Source organism: Halichoeres trimaculatus, unplaced genomic scaffold (genome assembly GCF_033239565.1).
Source record: "Halichoeres trimaculatus isolate MK-OKI-2021-1 unplaced genomic scaffold, fHalTri1.1 fHalTri1_scaffold_14, whole genome shotgun sequence".
NCBI lineage: Eukaryota > Metazoa > Chordata > Actinopteri > Labriformes > Labridae > Halichoeres > Halichoeres trimaculatus.
Window position 1 is genome coordinate 29,152,635 of NW_027437192.1, and position 16,609 is coordinate 29,169,243.

Here is a 16,609-nt window from a genome sequence, read left to right on the forward strand (position 1 = left end):
ACATCAATCAGTCACATCGGTATGGTGACATATTTGTCTACAAACTGCCTTTAAACCACCAGCAGAGGGAGACAAAGACTGCAGGTTTTTATCTAGGACACTTGATAGATCTGTGATCTGTGCAGGGTCACAGACGCAGAGGCTGTTTTTTCTGTGAGAAATAGAATTTTATGGTTTGTAGGAACAGCATCTGTATCCTCAAGTATTTTTTTTCTTTTCTGAATTTTAAAAAGCTTTGCAGGTAAGGAACATGATTACCTGACTTTTTATTTTATTTTTGGTAACAATTTTCTCCAGTAGGGGGCATCATACATTTCAAGATCCTTACATAATCCACTGTATCTGCATGAAGTAGGGTTTAATAATTAATTACAAATCCTAACTGATGTAAAATTTAAGGCTTCATTACTGTAGGCTGTTCAAAAAGCAAACAAAATTAACTACACTAACAAAAGGTGTAGAAAATATAGTTTCAATTGCACATAAGCCAGTGTGTTTGCATGATTTTTTTTATTTGTTTTAGTACAACAGTTCAAGTCAACTAGCCACTGAATCTATTGAGATGCCAAAGTGTATTGCTCTTTTCATTCCATGTGTAGACCCCTGTTTTCTGATGTTCAAGATGGCAACCATTCACATATCCCAACATGTTCTAATTCACAGCTATACAGCAAGAAGTCATGTGCTTTGAAACAACTCCATATTTTTACAAAAGCAAAGAATCAGCAGCGGCACGAAAACATGTGCAGGAGCAAAAACTAGCAGAGTCTGGGTAGCAAAGCCGCACTAAACACCTGCATGGATAACAGCCGACGCCTTGATCGAAACTTGTGCTACTTTTTTCTTCTTTTATTTTTTTTTTAAATATACAGTAAGTGCCAATAACAGGTGTGGCTCACAGGAACAAGTTTCAAAACGCACTATGAAATAGGTAGGGATAAAAGACCTATGCATAGAAACATGCTTCCTCAAAAAGGATAAGTACACACTGCTAATTTCAAAAAGGGCAGAAGCTGCACTGACAAGCTACATATCAAATGGGTTAGACTCAACAGGTGAGGGGAAACAATCCACATGTAAAACCAGCGCAAGTACACTTATAGCAGGAGAGTTGAAAAATTCACAAAGTGGAACTTGTATTTATTTCAAAAAGGTGGGTAGTGAGAACACAACAAAAATACTGGCCAAACAAAAAATAAATCAATCTTTGGATACGTAAAAAACCCTGTACAATCCCCCGGTGGTGACTTTCAGTCTTCAGTGCCGTCTTTGGTTTCCTTGGCCTTTCGTACCTCTTCCAACTTCTTGTCCTGTAAAAGAAAGAAAAAGTTTAAAGGTTGTTTTCAGACGGGTTTTCAAACAAACAAGCTCAGAGATTTACTTTTAAAACAAACCTTCTCCTTGAACTTCTCGTTCATGGCTGCCATTATTGCTGTGCGGTTTTCTTTGTTGGCCTCCATCTTCTGATTGAGCTTCTCCTCTGCCATCTTGCTGAAGTTGTTGTTCTCCTCCATAGCTTTCTGTAGCACTTCCTTTTCATGCTCACGCTTCTCAGCTAAGTGCTTCAGAACCTCGGCTTCATGATTCTAGAAAAGGATGGTACAAAGAAACAAAAGGTTAGCAGTGTAGTTAGCATGCAATGCTAGCTTAAAAATCGTAGCAGAAGCCATTGTGCTGAACACATTTGTACCTTGCGTCTCTCCTCTGCAGCATCGAGCTTCCTCTGGATTTCCTCCAGCGACACATCCTTTGACTTGGGAGGAGACAGAGGGAAGTTGGCATCTGGAGCAGGAGAGGCAAGGATGACCTCGAAGGCCTGGCCTGAGGCCCTCTTGTCAAGCTCCTTAACCTGGATATCTGAAAAAAGACAAAAAGACATGATCATGAAGACACAGTGAGTCAATTAAAAAAAAAAAAGATTCACAGAAATTAATTTATTGCTTACCTTCAGAGGCTGCCATTGTAAGACTGCGCTTCAGGTCAGTTTACCTGAAAAAGAGAAGACACAAAGGGTCAGATTCAGAAGGTGTGAGACATCTAACAGGTTCCCATCTCCATGTGGGCTAAAAAGAGAAAAACAAGGCACTCTCTCACCCCCTTGTGGCCTTTTTGAGTACTGCAACTAACCACCGCCCATCAATCCAAACAAAACGGCTGTGGCATCAATGACACACCATTGTCTGTCAGCTAACTTGTGCCTACAGAGACATTTACACTAGTCAGGGCACCTGCACAGCTCCATCAAACAAAAAGATAAAGAAGAGGGCTTTTCTATGACTCATTATCCACCCTGTTAATTGATAATTAAAGACACAGGACACGTTTGTGGAAACAAAAGGCTGTGATCAGAGTGGGTGCGCCTGGTGGTGCCAGGTGCTGGGGAAAAGTCTGCCACCCGAGCTGCTAAATACCAACTTAAATACATCGTTTCAGATGAGATCAGACAGAAATGAAGCATATCCGGGGGAGAATGATGATCAGAGAGCACCTGTTCCTTACAGCATGTGTTTTAGCCGCAGGAGGGAGAGGAGAGGAGAAGGAGGAGGAGGGGTAGGTGGGGGACACAAGTGTACAACAACAGCCGACTTAAGACGCACGAATAATCGGATCCTTGAGCTTAATATAGAAGAAAAAATTGCATGCATGCTAAAAATCGGTGGAGCAACCTCTTTACTAGCTGTCATTTGTTCGAGTGGTTATGATGAATCACAAATAGGCTACCAGACAAATGGTGACTGGAAAGACCCCTCCCAAATTTGATAATAAAGAGTGCCAACTTCCAAATATCGCTTTCAGTTGCTTTTCACATGATGCTAAAAATACTCCTCTCAAAAAAGGGGGTTTGTGTAAGCCCACACCTTGTCCTTCCACATTTACACCCACGTCTGGCATTTTCTGAACTTCGCCTTTACAATGTCCAGTTGAATCTCATTAAAATTCTGTTTTCAGTCAGCTTTCTTGTGTCGTTAGCTCAAATAGGAATCAAACAAAGGCGCTTTTGACAGCAACGTGTCGAGCAGCTGCAAACAAAGACGAGCTTATGGGAACGCAACCACAGAAGATGCTGAATAATAAGCTTTTCTCGCACTGGGGAGACTTCAATGGGTCAAAATAAAAAATAAAAAAAAAGAAGTCTCCGCCAACCAGAATTTTTCAGACATGAAAGAGCCCTCGTCTGTGTCTCAGTGGGTGCCAACTGTGCCAACGTCTCCCTCAATACAAAAGGCGAGCTCACGTGCCACGCCGTGCACACAGTACACACTCAAGAAGAAGACCAATCACACCCGAATCATCAAATTCATTAACGGTGATCAACTTCCCCTCACTTAAACATCCTGCAGCACATCAAACTGAGCTCATTTCCTCCTCTCACACAGTAACCACACCACACACGTCCATTTCTCGCAGTAAAAAGATGCTGTTTGTCACACCCACCTTCACCGAGCTGTGGATGCTGTGCTCCGCTCTTACACGATCTGTCGCGAGCCCTCTGTGCGCGAGCGAGCGAAGAGCACACATAAATGGACTAACGCAGGTGCCGTCACTCAAACCCGCGTTCCTCATTGGCTGCATCATAATCCAAGCTGCTTCTGGGAGTTGTAGTTTTATCTTTTGAAAGCGCGTTTCAACGGTTAAGTCACGGGTTAAAATATGAAATAGTGTTCTTTTTTTTGCATGAACTAAAAAAAAAAAAAAAAACTCAATTATTCCTTAACTGAATAATGGGAAGAAACAACAACCAAACTTTGTTTATTTGCTTCCATTTGAAATGTCCCAAATATTTGTCTTTATATACCAGGAGGAGCATCCAAACCTTTTCTAAAGGGGGGCAGATTTAATTTTGTGAAAATGACAAAAGGGCCAGCAGCTCATGCTGGTGTATTTATTTACTGAGAAAATAACTATTTTTTTTTAGTGATTTCTGTTGTCTCTTTATTGTTGAACTTATCATAGTCAGGTTTCAAAGACCTCTATCTCATGAGCATGATTACATAGTTTCATTGAAATCCTGTTATTGTTTTATTTTATTTTATTTTATTTTCAGTGTATTCTTCCTTCTTGAAGATTATCATACCATTAAAGGCAGCTGATGTTGTATTTTGGCCCTTTTCAAAATGTCTACTCTCTTGAATCCATCTACACACTTTTTTTTTTTTTTTTTCAGGAAAATCATAGCCAACTTTAAGAAGGTGCAGTAAGAATAACATCTCAATTGTTACCACCCAATGTGTCAAATATTGTGCAAAAATATATCATACACAAAATTATATAGCAATATTTTTTTGTGGATTTTGTTTCAAGGGTTAATTAACATCACAATTCCAAAGCAATATAATTTTATGGCTAGTTTTTGATAGTTAAGGCTTTACAGGCTTTAAAACCAATCACTAAGTGTAATCAAACACATCAGTGCCATCATTACTGATTTGTAAAATCAATCCTCACCTGTCCCACAATCGTCTCGCCATACCAGATGATCAGTGGTCAGTTTTCTGCAGTGCTACATGCTGCTCAAACATCAACTCACCCTGCTTTTGACCAGGGAAAGACTTCTCCATTAGGGGGGGATATGGGGAAAATCTGTCAAGATCATAGACTGTATAAAAAATGAACATAGTCTCGGCAATGTCACCTGTTGGTTTAGTTGACAATAAATATAAAAGTTCAGGGCTCTTGAAAGCACAACCAAATTTGCCTTGACCAAAACTCACACCCCTGGTAGGATTATATTGTGGTCAAAACCAAAAAGATACAGAGCAGGTCTTTGCAGTTTACAGTTCTCAGCTCTCTTCATCACGCAGGGCAGAGTTCCGCTCCGATGTGTGCACATCAGACACACAGTTACTGGAGAAAGTCAATTCCACCCTTACTTTTATCATTAATTAGTGTTTATAGATACGTGTTATCATCTCCCTCCATGCTTTATATGCTGCAGGTCACATAATAAACATCACAAGCTGCAGAGTAAACTTTCGTTTTCTGTGCTGCATTGCAGTGTTTTTATCTGTAAAGACAGCATGAGCAGAAGTTTTCCCTGTCACTCTGTGTGCTTTATATTTACTTTAAACTTAATTTTCCACGGTTTCAAACAATCCTGGAAGAAACCCTGGACTCTATGCAGTCTAGAGTGCATCTTCCCACTTTTGTCTTAGCATCGGACACTAACAGGTTTCTCTGTAGCAATGTGGAGGGCTCCAGATGAAAGCAGGCTAATGGAGAGGAACTGACTACATAAACTTTAACTTTAACTTTTTTAACAAATCTTTTTTTCAAAACCAAAAACAGCTGTACCATCAGCATCTGAAGAAGAAATCACTTTCATTTTTCAAACAGTTTTACGTCACCAAGCAGCTGACATGCTTGTCTAGTTACTGCTCCTCCTGTCTGTTGATCTGTTTGTGTTATGTGACATTGCTGTTCCTATAAGTTCATATTAAAATCATATGTGATAATTACTGATGCATGGTGTAAGGGAGAGGCAGCAGTAGACAAACCTGTTCCTGGGAAGTAAAAAAAAAAACAGTTTTTGCAAGGCAATGAGCCTTTTCGAAGCTTTTATGGCTCATTTATAATTTAATCACAGAAATATTTGTACAAATGAGTTTGCAGAAAAAAGGACCTTGGTTAAAAATGACAGTTGAGCCCAAATTCTGGTATTCAGATGTTTCTTTTTGTGTTTGTTTTCAAAGTATTGCCTCTGTCAGTTGTGGTTTGATAGATTGTCACACCCTCTTTGAAAATATTGGTTATCTGGTTGTTCTCATATCTTAATGTATTCCCTCTCCTCCCTCAGGTATCTCTGCCTTGCCATACTGCTCTGGGTCTTTTCAGGATACAGTCACACTGACAAACCGCACCATGCTCAAGCACGCTTCAGCCCTAAGGCCCGGTTTGTTTGGCCAGTGTGACTACAAGTGTGCCGGGCTCGAGCACAATTCACTTCTCTGCTTTGGCACGCTTCAGGGAGGTGGGCTTCAGTGCAGTTCACTTAATGCACAAGCACGTAGACAGCGCATACGATCCATGATATTTGATCACTACGACTACTCCTCTCGGAACCCAAGACTTTTCTTCAGGACAGCAGCCCTCCCAGTCCACCAGATACTGTATGCCCCTTTCTTTGCGTCGAGACTTTAAGAGTTTCTTGACTGTGTACTCTTCTTCACTGTTGATGAGCTGGGGTGGAGGAAGAGGGTTGCCAGGTGGGATGAGTGTGCCTGTTTAAACAGGCTCGATGCAGGAGACGTGGAACGTAGTGTGGATTCTCCGAAGGGTCCGGGGTAACTGCAGACAAACAGCAGAGGGATTAATAGCCACACCCTTGGTCCTGCCCAGTATTAAAGGGCAACTCAGTTTTTTTTACACCTGGACCTTATTTATGTGTGATGTGTGCATGCTCATATACTCACTCAGACAAATATCGTGCAGCTCGGAGTCCTTCAGAAGTTATTTAGATCCAACCGATTTTAGCTGCACTTAGAGGGGGCCACGGCGCGGGACATAATCTCTGCAAAATCGCTCATTTCGGCAATATTTTTTCATCCATCACTAGTGTTATCATAAAGTCAGCTCGTCTACCGTCTTCAGGTGGGTCAGCTGACCCAGAGCTGACCTGGTAAACAAACGTTTGACGGTTGTCCGTACCGGTTTGAGCCTGAGTACACGGACGAGGAGCTCCACGAAAGAAGGACGCAGAGGGAGAGAGATGAAGAGCTGGCTCGAGAACAACTAACAGGAGCACGTCCACGACTCAATGCAAACTGGTGGTGCGCTTGTGGACAGTGTTCACCTATGGCAACAGAAGAGGAGTGTGTTTGTGATAACACTGGCAATGAATGAAAAAATATAGCCGAAATGAGCGATTTTGCAGAGATTATGTCCCGCACTGAAGCTCCCTTGCCGTGGCCCCCGCTAAGTGCAGCTAAAATCAGCTGGATCTAAATAACTTTTGGAGGACTCCGAGCTGCATGATGTTTGTCTGAGTGAGTATATGAGCATGCACACACCTATAAGTAAGGTCCAGGTGTCAAAAAAACGGAGTTGCCCTTTAAGCACCTGAGAGCAGACAGCCACAGAGACAACCTTGCTTGCCTGCAAAGACCACAACACTATGGAAGTGTTTCCAGAAGACACTTAAAAGTGATTCAATGTCCAGACATGTTTGTCAGAATTTCAGTCATAGCTGCATTTGTGGCTGCCAGATTACAGATTCAGCAATAAAAGATCTGTTTGCAAGGGTCTAAAGTTTAATGAAGAAATTTTCCAGGCCTCTATTTCCAAGCAAACATCTGTTTTTCTTGTACCAGCTCTGATCTTTTCATTGAGAAAGATCTATTAAGTCTTTATCTATTCAGCATTCATAATTTCAATCTTGTTCAGTTTTTGGGCTTTCATCTGGATTTCCTAATTGAAAAAAAAAATTGTGAACTTTGATGAGTTTGTCTTTTGTCAAAAACACGGACAAGTTATTAATAATTATAATGACAGCGGGGAAGGGCTCCAGCCACCCACGGTCCCGGAAACCCTGAAAAAGACTTCTAAAAGCCCTGAAAAGTCTACTTAAGTACAGTAACTGGGTATTTGTACCTTGTCATTTGCCATCTCTGTTGGCAGAGATGTTTGACATGTTTGAAAGGACCAAATATGTGTGGGTGTCATTTTGTGGAACAATAGCACACCTGTGCTGAGCTGTATAAGTTATCAATGACTTGTTCGAGTGCTTATCTTAGCTGTGGTCTGATCATAGTTAAAAGGACATGGAATATGATTTTTGCATCACTAATCACTTTCTGAAACAGAAAATGAAGCAAATCGGCTATAGCGGCCATATTGGTAGTGGCAAGGGCTTCGCGTACAGCCATAGGGCCTTTTTCAAACCGCCCCCTACACACTCTTCCTACCCACTAACCCCCCTGTTTGCGCGTTCTCGCGGAGGGTCCGCCATATTAAGGGCCATCCCAAACCGATCCGCGGGGAGGGGTAGTGGGCCATAAAACCCTCCACGAGCGAGTCTGCACCGATGCCGACTCGCTGAACACGTGCAGCGCTAAATTGTGTCCGGTGTCAGCCATGGAGGAAGCAACATACGAATGTAAGTTCCACGCACATGTGCCTGCACAAATACTGTAAAACTAACAGAAATATTTAATGAGTGCAGATGTTAACAACTTTAGATGTCATTGATTAAGGCCTGCCTTGCATTTGTTCAGACAGTTTGTGTGTATCTGAGTGTCTAATATTTACAGGGACTTTCACAAAAACAAAAGAATTCATTCAAGTGAGAGTGAAACACGAAAAACTCTTCATTTAAATAAATAAATGCAGCCAAAGAAGCGTGGGAGTAAGTTTCTTTTGTATTTTCTACGTTATATTTTCTTTTTTTTTTCTTTGTTTACCTGTTTCCGCCTGAGATCGAGTGAAGTTTCTGTCCCAAAGCTGTATTTATACCCTACACCCTGATGAAGTGAACTTCATTCACGAGTGTGACTCAGTGACGAAGTGCACTCCGTCATGGAGGGGGAGTGTGTAGGGGGCGGTTTGAAAAAGGCCCATAGGGTGCTAGCCTGTCACGTGTCCCTGAGCTGTGCCTCTGATTGGGCAACCTCGGGATCTTAATATCCTCTGAACTGCTGAGTGAGAAAAAAATCCACCCCTGTACAGTGTGTGCTGATAGAAAAATTAGCGACCCAGACCGAAGACGTTTTTTTGAACCAGACTGCAAATAGGTTAATTTTTGCAGTGAAAATTGCTTTTTAGGTTTGGTGGGTATGTGACTTCTGGTACTTCTTATAAAAAAAGGCTATTTTCTGTTGTCTGAGAGAATTTTTTTCCTAAATGTTGGAGCAGGCAGAGAATAGACTGCCACTGTCACAAATATTACTTTTCAGACAGACTGCCTAGGTTCAAGCTCCCTTATTAACACCCCACACCAACTCTGACTATAACCTCTGACCCCTTTGGGGTAGGTCTTCACTGTTGGAGTTAGGCACCTCAAGGCCCTTGTCTCCCCTGAAACCTGGTTGGGATTTGATCAGCCAAAACATTATGACAGCTGACAGGTGAAGGTGCCTAACGTTGATTATGTAATGCCACCTGTCAGTGGATGGGAAATGTTTGGCAGCAAATGAGCATTTGGTCCTTGAAGCTGATGTGTTGGGAGCAGGAAAAATGATGAGTGTGGGGATGGGAATTTTGACAATAACCAAAAGAGTCAGTAGGTACCAAAAGAGGTCCACAGAAGGAAAACCAGTTAGCCTGGGACAGGGTCATGGGTGGCCAAGGCTTCCTGACATGTGTAGGAGTAAAGTCTCCCCTAGGTTTGGAGCAACTTGTGTTAGGCTGGTGCCACTGTGACCCCACTTCAGATAATCAAAAGAAAGGGATGGATGCATGAAAACATTACCATGAGACTAATCCATGTCTCTAACTTGTCACAAAAACAAAAGATGACATGCTGCTTTAAGCTCTAAGCCTCCACTCCTGACAAAATGTTTTCCCTCAGCATGCAGACAGCAGAAGGCCTGGGAGCAAACAGTCTAACAAAAATCAATTTAGAGCAGACTGCTGCAGCCTGCCGTTGGCTTTCTGCTGATACATGTGGGGGAAATCAGCACATGCAGCTGTTAATGTTTGAGTTAACAAAGCTGAATTTGCAGGAACAATTGGTGCATGATTTAAGGACTGCAGTGCTGCATTTAGGGAAAGAGCAGGCTGAAGCTGGCCAGAGCAGAATTATGCCTTTTTATATTCTACAGTGAGGCCCTGTATCAGGTATTGTATCAGGTATCACACTGTACTGCACTGTATCATAACGTGCCAACCTCGTGTGCTGATCCTATCAGTAATTGTATTACAGTTTATCACAGCAGATCATGAGTCATCTGCTGATTCACACAGCTGATGTCACAGTCGATGGAGTTACAAGCCTCTCATTACAGAGCAGATATTCTAATTTTACACACTTTAAACATGGAAAGAAAGTAACAGTGCTGGATGTTCAAACTAAAAGTGTTCAGATTTTAATCCCTCTACATATATTAATGTGTTGTAGAAATCTGAATCTGTGAATTGATTAAAACAAAAAAAGCAATAAATCTTCACAAGACTTGCCAAAATGATGAGCCATTGCATTAGGATTATGAAGTTATATTCATGCCACCGGAATCTGAATTTGAATTTAAATATTGAATATGAAAAGCATTCAAATTGACTATTTGTAATGGAATTTAATGTGATGAAATTTATTTATCTTTTTTTTTTATTGAATTATTTCTTTTAATTGATTTTGAAATTGTATTTTAAGTATGAAAATTCAACTCTTTTTATGCTTTACATTCAAAAATATGGAATTCAATTTAATTTTGAAAAAGGCAGATTCGGTTTCAAATTCAATTTCAATTCACTGTGGCATGACCATTACGTCATCTTGTGCCTGTAGGGAGACTAATCGAGCACAGATTCATAGACACCCTCTACACATCCCTGGACTCTCCTGTGTTGTGTCTAGCTGTAAAATCAGCCGTATACATAGTATTGCTCAACGTATATCTGTAGAAATGCTGCCACAGTGTTATTTACATCCCTTTTGTGGTATTTGTGAACTAAAACGCAGGGCATGCTAACAACAGCTGACACGATAGCCCTGGTATGCCGGCACGTTTTTTTTTTTTTTTCCAACTTAACGCAGATTTGGAGAAGACTTGAATCCCAGTTCCTTCCTCCCAGTTCCGAGGTTAATGAAATGAATCACCACAGGAGAGTCCACAGACAGGTAGAGGGTGTCTGTGAATCTGTGCTTGATTAGTCTCCCTGACGGGTACAAGATGACGTAATGGTTGTGCCACTATTAACTGAAATTGAATTGTAAAACTGAATCTGCCTTTGTGAATTGATATTGAATTTTGTGTTTTTGAATAGAAAGTATAAAAAAGAGTTTGATTTTTCTGTTTGTTTGTTTTTTTTTTTTAAATTCAAGGTATAAAGAGTTGAATTACAGTTGAAAATACAATTTCAAATTCAATTAAAAAAAACAATTTGAAAAATAAATTTACATTTAAAACAGTATATTTCATTAAATATCATGCTTTTCAAATTCAATATTTCAATTCTAATTCAGTTTCTCCAAGGTCTGTGCATAGCAAACCAGGCTTTCAGAGGGCTGCCCAGTCAGAGAGAAGGGGGTTTGTGGGGCAGCTGCTAAAATGAAGTGTTTCAGACAAGAGACTAAAATAAGGGTTTTCTAAAACACCAATGAGAGGGGAAAAAGGTGTTTTTGAGCTAGTCAGTATAAAGCTTATAAAATGCACAGTAGGCCCTCTCTTAAAAAACTCTTCTTTGTCATAAATGGGAAAAAATGCATTAAAGTCCAGAGTCTCATTTAGAATCTACAAAAGTCTCTGTAAAAGTAAATGTACACAACCATTAGATGATTTTACTGATTTGTGAAAGCTGTGGAAGTCTGGCACATGTTTTGATTGACATTTTACTTCCTCCACACGCAGCAGGGTGTCGGACAAGTTTGCAGAAACTTTACTTTGCAAAACCAATTAATTTGATACAAGCCATATTTACCAGAAATAAATCATGGAAATGTCACATTTTGAGTTACTGTGAGCCAAGTGACAGGCCTGAATTGGTTGAAATGAGGGTTGAAAAAAAAGGCAATGCTGACAATTTAGTAACACTCAAACTTAACAAAGTTATCACTGGTATTACAAAGAACCCAGGTCTCATTTGTGGCATGTTATATCTTAAAATAAGACATTTAGATAGAATTTATATGGCTCATGTGAATTCTTATAAGACATTTTACTAGAAATAATAAGAATGAAAAGTTGAATGGTTTCAACTTTTTGCAGCGTTATAATGACATCTTTAGGAAACACTACAAAAAGTCTCTGTCTACTGAGAGCAGAGATGGTTTAAAGAAGATAAGATGAATTTTTTCAAACCCCTCTTTCTAAAAATCTGCAAACTATTACATAATTAATAAGTGTATTGTTTTTTCTACCTCGAGGCTCTAAATATAACTGCCTTAAAAATGCGAGATGACAGCTCACAGAAACAGCTGAAGAAGCTGCAAACCTTCAGAAAAGAAGAGCCTAATCTACCCCTTTTTTTCTTACAATAATCTTTTGCCTTAAAGTGTTAAGTTTCAGATAGAAAACCCTTCATGAACTGTTAAAAAATATTTAAGTGGATGAAACGTCTCCTTTAATCAGAGGTGGTCTTTTTGTGTGTCTCCTGAGTTTAAGCATCTCGTGTGCTTCAACGTTAATCCTAATTTATTTATGTGAAGATCCAATTTAGCGTTAAACTGCAGATTTTAAGTGATATCTTCTGCTCTGCAAATTCATGAAGCTCCGCTTAAACTGCCAGGCGTTATGTAAACGCCAAGGCTTGGACTGAATTCAGCTTCAATCGACCTAACTCAGACTATTTGATTCAGGCCTATTTTTAGCCTGACGTTACTCTGATGACAGGAGGAGCAGATCAGGATTTGTTCCCTCACAGAGAAGCTGTGCTGAAGATATTTGTGACCACAGGGCCTACAGTTAGATCTATTTTTATTGTTGCTGTTTGGATGTCGTTTCATCTCAGAATAAAAGGTGCTGATTTCTGTTTTTAAAGGAGGGACTTTCAGAGGGATGCTGCAGAGCACAGAGCAAGTTGGTGCTAACATCCTCTCCACCGTCAGGTCAGTGTGTGGAGCTCTGACTGGACTGATCAGATCGCTGCGGACGGACTGATTCAACCTCACACTTACGGCGGCAGAGGAAATAACAGGGCTGTGCATGGTTTCACAGGCTGAGAGGAAACACGATTACTCACATTAGCTCACTCAGAGGTGATTCTTCATCCTCTCAAAGGTCACTGGTGTAAATCTCAGGGGTCACAGTGGGAAAATGGAAAGAGAAACAAGCTCATACAGATAACACACAAGGTGCCTTTGAGCAGAGCGATGGATGTTAATGCAGTTAGCACCACAGGGACGTGTGCAGTGGTCAACTGTGTGAGAGTGAGCCTATACACAGATGTTAGTGCGTATGTGTTTACTAAGTAAGTGTGAAACACACTGACTCAAGTGACCGGGGTGACAGCAAGGGCTCTACTGAGTTAGACGAAAGTTAAAGAGGGGGTATTTTTCTTTTTTAAACTTTATTCTGTCCCTCTGAAACCACTGCAGTAGCTTTAAATGATTTACAGATAAAAAACATAAATTTCTGTCTTACACTGGTGTTTTAAAAAACACTTATTTCAGCCTCTGTCAGATACACTTTGTTTTAGCTACTATCTCTTTAAGGCACCACACTCCTCTGATTGGTCAGCCCTCTGGAGGCCTGTCAGGGGCAACCTGCAACTTCAGTTCTAAAACTATTAGGGATCTACAGGTTTTTCTGGTGTCCGCAGGCTGGCCCTGAAAGTCCTGTACATACATACACACCCCTGCCAAAAAAAAGCCAGTTTCAGAGCAGAAATAAACATGTTCACATCCTGCTACAAAAATGTCTCCTGTCTGAACAGCTAATTTCTCTAAAGGCACACACTGAATAGGAGGGGTGATGTTTTTTTTCCCCAACATAACAGTTTAGAAGATATTAAGATGACAAGTTCATCCATTCAGACGGGTACCCATTAATACCCGTATAAATATTAAGCAAAGCCGGGAACTCAATTTTGGCAATAAAATAAGTGATCAGACATGGAGTAAAGTATTAGCCAATGCAAAACAAATTAGAAAATCAAACAAGTCACATGAAGTGCAAAATAAAATTATAAACAAACTGCATGTCACTCCTGTAACCCAGAGTAAATATGACAGATGTACTAAATTTTGTATTAAATGTAAAAAGGAAACAGGAACTTATTTCCACTTAATGTGGAACTGTCCTCTAATTGCTTCATTCTGGTCACTGGTTGTTCAGGAAATTGAAACGTCTTTGGATTTCAAGTGCCACATCGACACATCGTTGTGTATTCTTGGTGAAAGTAACAGTGCCCAGGTAACAAGAACAATGTCTATAATGTTGTACACTGCTCGTCCTTCTATATTACATGTTTGGATTCAAGAACACCCTCCTACTTTAACTCTCTGGCGTGAAAAACTTTTGACATTACTTACCATATGAGAGACTCCATCATGTACTGGACAGAACACTGGACATTTTTGTGGAAGACTGGTTTCCTCTAAAGGACTATTTTGGATTTGAATGGTTATTCAAAACAAATTGACTTTGGTGGTGATGGTTCTGTGAACTCAAAGATTAATATCCCCCCAGATACTTCCTTTCTTTCTTTCTTTTTTATATTTTTTTTTCTTATTTATTTACTTATCTATTTATTATCATTATTATTATCATTATTTTTTCTTTTCTGTAAATTAAAATGACAATGAAAATAAATGGTTTAAAAAGATGACGAGTTCACCCATTCAGAGGCCCAGCTCAGCTGACTGACAGGCAGGTGCCCAATAGGTGTTAGAGTGGAGGTTAAAAACCCGCCTCATTTCCAGTTTGGCCCCTGCTGGCAGTTTGTTGCAGAACTCCATTTCAGAAACAGATCATGGAGACCACATCCATTTGTGTTTGGTCAGGGGGCAGAGCTCCGGGCAGACCTTGGTGTTTGAGATCCTGTACATCCAACATGTCATGAACATGTTAAGAGATCCTTATGGTGACTTCATCATTTCAGCCACTTTTGTGAGGATCTTTTTTTTTTTTTTTTTGAGAAATGACCATTTTTATCAGTTTACAGACAGATTCAGAGATAAACTCAGCAATCTGAATTTAAGGTTTCATTGACTTAAAGCACAGAGCAGAGTAGGAGAACACTGTGGCTGTGAGAGGAAGAGTTCAGTCGCCTGCAGGAACCAAACTTCAAACACATTAATGTCTGTAGTCAGCACATAAGTCAGTTTAACCTCAGTTTCACCTTCTCCAAACAGTTTACAGACTTTTCAAAGGGTACCAACAATGTTTGATTAATAGAAAAATCTAACAGAAATACATACCAGGATTCTCTGTGTTTAATCCCTGCATGATGTAGCACACTGATAATTGTAATAAGACAAGGCAAGTTTATTCATAGAGCACACTTTGGCAACAAGGCAATTCAAAGTGTTTCACACTGCAAATTAGCATTGACAAGTCAGCACATACATTTTGGTTCAAGCAACAACAAAAAAAAAAGGAAAGAAAGAAAGAAAATTTTAAAAAATTAAAAATAAAAACAGCAAGAAAGAGAAAAAAATATATATATTATTATTATTTTTTAATTCTATTTTTTCTGGCAGTTCGTTCCAGATATTTGGAGCATAGAAGTTGATTGCTGCTTCTTCCTGTGTGGTTCCAACTCTGGGGACTGATCCAGATGATCTGAGTGGTCTTGATTGTTTCGTACTAGATTAGAAGATTATTGATGTATTTTGTCCCAAGACCATTCTCGGCTTTTTAAACCAACAGAAGTATTTTAAAATATATATTTTTGGCAAACATGGAGCCAGTGTAGAGACCTCAGAGCTGGACTGATGTGATCCACTTTCTTGGTCTTGTTGAGAACTTGAGCAGCAGCGTTCCTAACCAGTTTTAGGGAGACATGTAAAGACGCTGGTATAGTCATCAAGTCTACTGCACAAAAAAGCGTGGCCCAGTTTTTCCAGGTCCTGCTGCCATCAGTCCTGTAATCTCCAACACATTCTTTAAAGGGAACATATCATGCTTGTTTCTCCTTTTCACTATGCCAGACTAGGATGCCTGTAAAGCATTTCTGCCCTCAGTACAAGTCATTTAGTTCCTTCATTGCCCCACAATAGCATTCTCAATATTCTCAGTTTAGGCCATTCTGAAGATCTCGTTGAAACGCTTTGAGAATGACCTCCAGTAACATCGCAACGTCACAACCCTTTGTGCTCTGATTGGTCAGTTCTATCAGAGGGGTGGAGGGGGTAGAGCCAGGGGGCGGTTTTTGCAGCATGGCAGTATTTACAAAATCACCACATTGAATGGAGCAGACCGAGCGAGTTTGTTGTTTGCCAAAACTTGACCATAAGGCATTGATAGCACTAATAAAATGGTAGAGTGTAGGATACGTCCTTTTGTATTGGACCCCGAGTCAGACCCGGACGGTTCTACAGCTCAGGAGGAAGAAAATCCACCTCTATTTTCAGAGGCATCAAATCTCGTTCTAGGATATCAGAAAAAATACAATATCTCATTTTTTGAAAATTCAGGAAAGGTCTTGTTTTCAAATTTATTATATTATATGTAAGTATTAAAACAGGGATCAGCATGATATGTCCCCTGTAGGTCAACTTTGTAACTGTCTCAATGTGTTTGTTACACTGCAAAAAAATGAAATCTTATCAAATGTTTTTGTTTCAATTTAAACAAGAGTTGTCTTATTATACTTGATATGAAACACTTTTAAGTGACCATTTGAAGACAAAAATGAAGTTTGAACTGCTTGTAACAAGTGAAAAAAATCTGCCAATGAAACAAGAAAAATGTACTCAAAAATTTGCTCAAGATTAGAATAATGTCTTGATATAAGTAACCTTTCCCTTGTTTCATAGGCAGATTTTTTTTACTTGTTGCAAGCAATTCAGACCTCA

The 16,609-nt window shown here is 39.9% G+C and overlaps 1 protein-coding gene across 2 annotated transcripts; it reads right to left on the bottom strand.

Moving 5' to 3' along the window:
- Window positions 1–491: 491 nt before the first annotated feature.
- LOC141803444 (stathmin-like) lies at window positions 492–3,538 on the bottom strand. Of its 2 annotated transcripts, XM_074687475.1 has the most exons (5): window positions 3,436–3,538; window positions 1,946–1,989; window positions 1,691–1,857; window positions 1,395–1,586; window positions 492–1,310 (listed from the first exon to the last, which is right to left on the bottom strand). In XM_074687475.1, exons 2-5 carry the CDS (start codon window positions 1,959–1,961, stop codon window positions 1,251–1,253), a joined length of 435 nt encoding a protein of 144 aa, XP_074543576.1. In that variant the 5' UTR covers window positions 1,962–1,989; window positions 3,436–3,538; the 3' UTR covers window positions 492–1,250. The 2 variants fall into 2 exon arrangements, with proteins under 2 accessions (XP_074543576.1, XP_074543574.1); XM_074687473.1 differs by lacking the exons at window positions 1,946–1,989; window positions 3,436–3,538 and having other exon boundaries at window positions 1,691–1,879.
- Window positions 3,539–16,609: the final 13,071 nt, after the last annotated feature.

Excerpts from the sequence above, each read along its gene's own strand:
- LOC141803444 (XM_074687473.1), bottom strand. The coding sequence starts at position 1,879 with ATGTCTTTTTGTCTTTTTTCAGATATCCAGGTTAAGGAGCTTGACAAG. Across the intron at positions 1,587-1,690 it reads CTGCAGAGGAGAGACGCAAG|AATCATGAAGCCGAGGTTCT; the intron begins GTACAAATGTGT and ends ATCCTTTTCTAG. Across the intron at positions 1,311-1,394 it reads ACGAGAAGTTCAAGGAGAAG|GACAAGAAGTTGGAAGAGGT; the intron begins GTTTGTTTTAAA and ends TTTCTTTTACAG.